The sequence below is a fragment of the Cynoglossus semilaevis genome, chromosome 9 (assembly GCF_000523025.1).
Source record: "Cynoglossus semilaevis isolate Cse_v1.0 chromosome 9, Cse_v1.0, whole genome shotgun sequence".
Taxonomy (NCBI): domain Eukaryota; kingdom Metazoa; phylum Chordata; class Actinopteri; order Pleuronectiformes; family Cynoglossidae; genus Cynoglossus; species Cynoglossus semilaevis.
Window position 1 is genome coordinate 10,960,443 of NC_024315.1, and position 7,230 is coordinate 10,967,672.

Genomic DNA, 7,230 nt, shown 5'->3' on the forward strand with positions numbered 1-7,230 from the left:
GACTCTACTCTACTCTCTGTGACTGGCTTTTGGACTTTCTGACTGGCAGGCCTCAGTCTGTCAGGATAGGAAACAGGCCTTCAGCCAGCATCATCACCAACATCGGCACACCTCAGGGGTGTGTCCTCAGTCTCATCCTCTACACCCTGTTCATCCACGACTGTGTGGCCTCCCACAAACAAGGACAACATCATCCTGAAATTTGCAGACGACACACTGGCGACATGGTGCGAGGACAACAACCTCACCCTCAACACGGACAAGACCAAGGAGATGATAGTGGACATGAGGAGGGTGAAGCACCCCCATCAGCCACTGCTTATACGAGGCCGGGAAGTGAAGAGGGTGAGTAACTTCAAATACCTGGGGGTCCACATCAACGAAGACCTCACCTGGACTTCCTGAGGAGGCTGAGGAGGTTTGGGAAGTCCCAAAAAATCCTCTGCAACTTCTACAGCTGCATTGTTGAGTCCATCCTCACCAGCTGCATCACAACAGCACCGCCATCACGGACCACAAACGCCTGCAGAGAGCGGTCAGGACTGCATCCAAAACAGGTTTTTGTGATGTAAAGAAAAGACACAAGCATAAATTGTTTCATAACTTTTTCCACTTTAAATGTGACCCATAACATGTAATAGGCAATTGAAAAACAAACTGAAACGAGGGAAAAAATAAAAAACTTAAAATAACCTTGTTGCATATATATGCACACCCCTGTATAACTGGGGGCATGGCTGTGTTTGGATTCAACCAATTACATGCAAACTCATGTTAAATGGAGTGAGCACACACCTGTCACCATGCAAAGTCCCTCTGATGAACCCCAAATAAAAATCACCAGAATAAGATTGAGGTTTTGGAATGGCCCAGCCAGAGTCCAGACCTGAATCCGATAGAACATCTGTGGAGTGATCTGAAGAGAGCTGTGCATAGGAGATGCCCTCGCAATCTGTCAGATTTGAAGCGATTTTGCAAAGAAGAATGGGCAAATATTGCGACATCAAGATGTGCCAGACTCACTCAAAAGAGTGCTGTAATTAAAGCCAAAGGTGCTGCAACAAAGTATTAGTTTAAGGGTGTGGATACTTATGCAACAAGATTGTTTTAGGTTTTTATTTTTTATTTTTCCCTCGTGAAGATTTCAGTTTGTTTTTCAATTGCCTATTACATGTTATGGGTCACATTAAAAGTGGAAAAAGTTATGAAACGATTTATGCTTGTGTCTTTTCTTTACATCACAGAAACCTGGCTTTGAACAAGGGTGTGTAGACTTTTTATATCCACTGTACATGCAAAACATCCCAGCTCAAGAACTCTCTTTCCTTCTGCCATCAGACTCCTGAACGGGAATGGACAATAACATTAACATTTCTCTCTTTTACACATGCCACATTTGCACATCCACAAGTGTCAACTACTGCACTTTGTAAATACTTCTGTTGATTCATGTGTATATTGTTATTTTATTCATGTGTATATTTTGTTATTTTATTTCTTGATTTATTTTTTTTATATGCTGAATTATTTTATTTCTTTCTTTATCTCACTCTTTGGCATTCAGTGTGGACAGCAAAGTAGAATTTTCATTGTACAGGGAACTCTGCTTTCCTTACTGTACACGTCAATAAACGCTTTGAATCCTGAAGTTTGCTCTAAATTATTGACGCCACCAATAACCTCAGGAAGAAATCCTTGTTCTTTCCCTTTTAATCTAAATGAAAATACATAAATTCTACTGGCCATAGGCGTGTCCCCTTTCATGATAACAGTATGATTTTCATATCATACGCACTATAGAACATATAGCCTTAGGTTTGTAACACAATTGCAAGTCAAAACTAGCAGATAATTATTTGTAGCTTCACGTGGTTATCCATATTCTTGACGTCAATATAATTACTATCCTATAGTCATTCGTGGCACTTACTGGATCTTTAGCGACGGTAAACAGGTGTCCTCCGTTGTACTTGAGCTGAGTGATGGACCGTTAGTGTCCCTGCAGTAGGATGGCTTTCTGTAAATAAAATAAATATTTGCAAATTTCTCATTTTCAAAAAGCTCAAACTCCTGTCAACGGCCAATTTCTTATTAACCACGGCAACTCTATGTTTATTATTTAGGACGAAAAACGAACTACGAATCATTCTAACTTCTGACAAAAGCTAACGTTAGCTGCCGAGATACATATGCTAGCGTAAACTGCACTAACGGTCTCGACCGAACGACTACCATTTCAAACAAAATACAACCGAAATTTGTTTAAAATAAACTCACCATTTTAATCAATCACATGTAGCCACCATGCCCAGTGTTTTTACTTGTATGCACGCTGGAAGCCCAAACGGCTAATACTGGTGACTCATGCGTCGGATCTGAAACCGGAAGTAAGGAAAGTACAACGTATTCCTATTTCCGTTACACAAACGTTCCAATATCAGCGCGCCCCCTACAGTTGACTGCTGACATTCACATTCTTTTTTTTTTGTTTAGTCTCTTGGAACTTTTTCTTTGATAGAAAGAGCGTTCTTTGACGACTGTAACAGAAAAGTTATAAAGTTGTAAATATTCCAGATGCAGTGTGAAGTTTTAAAATTGTATAGTATTTTACTGTGATCCAAAGTTGGCGTACCAAAAAAGTACATTTTTTCTGCATTTCAACTATAGAATTGACATAGCTGTGTATTTTTAGTCATTTTTGAGAAACTTTTATTTTTGGAGACAAGAGGGGGAAGGAGAAACAAGCCTTCTGATCACCTCAGGTCCAGGATCCAACTTCTCCACACTGGGTTAACTCTGGTAATTAACCAAATAAAATTCAAACATCAGTGTGAATCACAACTTTATTTTATTTGGTAGATCAATTAATTTAAGAAAAATGTGCTATGTTGTAAATAGTTAACATTATTCCAAAACAACTGGAATAATGTAATTAGAGTCTAATTTCAATAACAATCTACGAACAGTTTCTATAATTTCTAGTTTTGTGAAGTTCTAAGGGAAACTTAGCATTTTGTTTTGACAGCAAAACAATATTTGATTTATTCTCTAAATTGTAATGATAAAAAGCTAATTATTTTAAATGTAATTTTTGGGTTTTGAGTTTTTCAGGAAATCATTAGTATACTATGATCAAAGGTTGACGTGCAGAATTTTCTTTTTTTCTGAATTTTAAACAAAATCAAATAGCTAATTTTTTTATGGGAAATGGGTGCATTTTATGTCTGGGAAGATTCTCAGTCATCCAGGTAAAGGTCAAGATTGAAGAGTTCTAATTGGTGGTGGGGATAGAACACCACCACCAGAACTCTTCAACCTTGAGTGCATTTTAATTATTTTTTATGAAGTGTTTAAGACTCTTTCAGAAAATGATTGGTTTAGTATGTTACTTTACTAGTTGTTACCCTAAAATGTATATTTAGCTGCAAATCTACCCTAAAGTCTTTGTATATTATATAAACTTTTGATACAAGGTTTATGTGGTCTGAACAGAAAACAAAACAAAGGTACAAACAATACACCAATTGGGTATTTCTTTCTTTTTTTATATTTTATCTTCTCACAGTTAAGGACCAATTGGTAGGCAGAGGTGGGGGTTGTTTTAGAACAAAAGCATAATTTCAATCCAGTAAAACATTCCCTGTATCTCCTCGATTAAATGTTCACCAAAGGACCAGGGATGAAGTGAGTGTCCAGTATGAGAACACACACACACACACCTGAGCTCATGCTCAGTCACATTTCCAGTTCTACCTCGTTTTAGTTGAGGGAAACGAAGCTGAGCTCCAGCGCCCTCCTCTTAACTGCAAACACTTAGCTGTAGTAGTTGGTGCTTCACAATGTCAAGGATCCTTCTAAGATGCACCCACATCCTCCCCCACGCCCCGACTGGCACACATGAAAATTAATTTCCAGTCAGAAATCACACTAACAGGAAAGAAACATCTGCCCTGTTACTGATCAGCTGTAACCCCATGGTCAGGGGGACTTTAAGTCTCTGAGGAGAACACTGGCTCTAACATCCTCACCTTGACTTTGTGAAGCAGCAGCAGCTGTGTGTGTGTGTGTGTCCAGTACATTCTATGTAGTAGAAAGAACAAGGTAGACGTTGTGAGGAGCTTATGCAGAGCAACCAAAAATCCAATGATTGAAAGGTTGACGTCGGCGACACGTGTTCAGTTTCATTGGGATCAAAATCCATCAAAGGTCCAGAGAAGATCAGTGATTGAACTCCGCTCTTTGGCCACAAAGGAAACGAAACATCTCTTCTTCAGACAAATCCAGTGAGAAAGTGTTTGTGATTTCCTGAATTTTCCCCAAAGCTCAAACAAAGAGGGACTGTTCCAATGATCCCACACACACACCCACATCTCTGACCCAAGGCCTGAGCATTCAACAAACCAACCAGGCAGTCCTCACTCGGAGGTGTGTGTCTGCAGGTTCGTGTGATGTATGTGCGTGTGTTCGAACCAGGCTTTAGGGGGAGACAGAGAGTCAGGTGGCTGCTCTGCTCAGGCCGAAGTGCATCAGTGCCAAAGGCTGCAAAATATTTCAAATAACTGTACAGGTTGATCACATGATCAGTCCCCAACACTGCTCTGGTTCAAACATCTCCTCCATCCATTCAGGGCTGATGAGGAGCGTCGGTGTCAGGGTAGGAGGTGGCTCTCGTCTGCTCTCAGGTTATCTGGGAGATAAGGGTGCAGCTGTGGGGAAGGAGGCCGAGTTCCTGGGCGAGCTGAAGGGGGAGGTGGGTGAGGGACGACGGGGACTGGCCAGCAGGTCTCCATTGTGCAGTTTCCACAGCAGCTCCTCGTTCTCCATGGACAGACGTTTGTTGACCTTGGACTCTTTCTGCAGCGTCTGCTGGAGTATGGCCTGCTCGTTGGACAACTGTCTGCAGAGGGAGACAGAGAGCTATGAGAGAGCAGCAGTAATCCATCACACAGTAGGCGGGAGAGTCAGTGCTTCATTCAAAACAGTTAACCAGAGAGAGGGTCAAAGGTCGTGACATTGGATTCAAACTTTACATATGTCACAGACGTGAGGAATTCTACTCACAAACGTCAACGTCTGAACTGAAAACAAAACACACACACATCATCTCGCTACTCAAACACACACTTTGATACACGTGTGTTTGAAATTACTTGGACAGAGCGGCGTGTTTGTCCATCCTGGCCTTGAAGTCCTCGTTCTCCTGCTGCACCTTCTTCAGACACTCTTCTAATTTCACATTCGTCTCCACCTGCAGCACAGACACAAACACACACATTCAAATGTTTAAAAAAATATCTGCATGTAAAGAAAAAAAAAGAATCAGAAAAACAATTTTGATGATCAACATGAGACTAAAAAAAAAAAAAGACGGAGGTCTTTACCAGCTTCTCCATCTCCATCAGTTTTTTCTCCTTCTGGTGCAGCTGGTTGTTCTTCATGTCCAGCACCACCTTCAGACTCTCCAGCTCCTGCTCCAAGTACAGAGTGTGGGAGTCCTTCTGCAAACAAACACACATAAATATTCATACATGTGACATGTTTAAATTTAATTAATTTTATTTTTTATATAAATTTTGTTTTTGTTATACCAATATTAACTTTTCTCTACAACATTAAATGTTTCCTAACAGAGTCATGGTGTACCGGCACAGAGGCGTGAATCAACAAGTAAATAACAGTGTATTTAAATCATAATGATGTTACTTTAAATTTCTCTCATGATCACAATATATGTAAAACTCTGACAAAAAAAATTCAGGCCCAATACTGAACCCTGGGGGACACCATGAGCAAAGTCCAAACATGAAGGATCATAAATTTCTGGCCCCATAGACATTCTAGTAGCAGTCATGTGATTGCAGCTGTCAATCAAGATGCACCAGATGAGACAATTTTATATGCTGCATTTTATTTAAACTGTGTTTATATTCATGACAGTAAAAGAACACAGTTGTGTGGTTATGTACTGTGTTTTAATCAAAATTTAAAAAAGAATATTGATTAGCTGAAAGAGCCAAAATGTGGTAGAAACCATAAGTTAGAGGATCACCTGCCGGTGAACAACCCAAAAGTACAAAGTCTATCGGGTGTTAAAAATATAAATCTTCTCTTCGCAGGTTTGAAAAAAAAAAATCAGATAAAATAAGTTGTTTACAAATGTTACACTGTTGTTATCTTACCAGATTCTTATCTGTGAGTATCCGTCTCCTTCGCTCCTCCTCCTCCTGTAGCCTCTCCCCCAGCGCCTCCTTCTCAGCAGACAGCTCACAGATTCTCTCCTGCTCCCAGGATAAAAACAACTCAGTCAGTGGAGAACACACTGACAAACACAGACTTGATCGAACAATGACTGTAACATGTCGAACCTGGGATAACAAAACCTGTTGTCATGACAACAAGCCGAGAAACGCTTTCTTTATTTTCTACATGAAACAACTACCAAGTACTACTACAGTAAAAAGAAAACAACACATTATTGTGATCACTATGGAGTATAGTTGCGTTTTTTTTTTACTGAACTAAATCTAAGATTAAAACGTCAAACAAATCTTTGGACCTCAGTCAGATGGTTCCATTGATATTTACTCACCCATACAATAGTGTACTACAATATTTTTGTATTGAAGTATCAATACCTCTAAGGTGGTCCTGGAGAATATTTTGGACTGTTCGTACTTGTTTTGATTGTTGACATAACAATAAACAGACATTTGTACGACGAAAACACATTTCTTTATAACTGGCGACACTATCTGTCACATTCCGTCAAACACAGTTTGAGAATTCCTGGGAATAAGCATCTGTCAGAAGTGTGTGGATAAAAAGAGACATTTGTGTAAATATGAGGTCAGTGGTGAAACATACGGAGAGAGAAACTTCAGTCTGTGCCAGGGTTCTCTGTAGACTCTCCACATCTGTCTGCTGGATCTGCTTCAGCTCTGAAACACACACACACACACAGTGAAACTGACCAGCTGTCGCACCAATGGACAACTGACAGACGACCAATCATACAATTACAGTGAAGAAGCAGCAGCCAATTGAGCCAAAGAGCAAAAGATCTACCTGTGGAAATTAAACAAACAACAACAACAACGAGGGACCAAATCAAAGACACCGCCAACCACTGAGCAACAACTGACCAGACCAGGATCAGAAAGTGAGACTCACCTTCTATAGACGCCTCATACTGCTGTCTGACACACTCCATCATCTGGTTATGAACCACTT

General features: G+C 40.2%; 1 protein-coding gene across 1 annotated transcript in view; it reads right to left on the reverse strand.

The window, feature by feature from the left end:
* Positions 1–2,825: 2,825 nt before the first annotated feature.
* LOC103383899 (microtubule-associated tumor suppressor 1 homolog A-like) overlaps positions 2,826–7,230 on the reverse strand; it is a 15,844-nt gene continuing 11,439 nt past the window's right edge. The window contains exons 8-13 of the mRNA XM_025058480.1: positions 7,171–7,227; positions 6,865–6,938; positions 6,180–6,278; positions 5,382–5,498; positions 5,151–5,248; positions 2,826–4,897 (exon numbers count right to left, since the gene is read on the reverse strand). Coding sequence (XP_024914248.1) covers positions 4,684–4,897; positions 5,151–5,248; positions 5,382–5,498; positions 6,180–6,278; positions 6,865–6,938; positions 7,171–7,227 — 659 coding nt within the window. The 3' untranslated portion in view covers positions 2,826–4,683. The remainder of the gene's footprint in view (positions 4,898–5,150; positions 5,249–5,381; positions 5,499–6,179; positions 6,279–6,864; positions 6,939–7,170; positions 7,228–7,230) is intronic.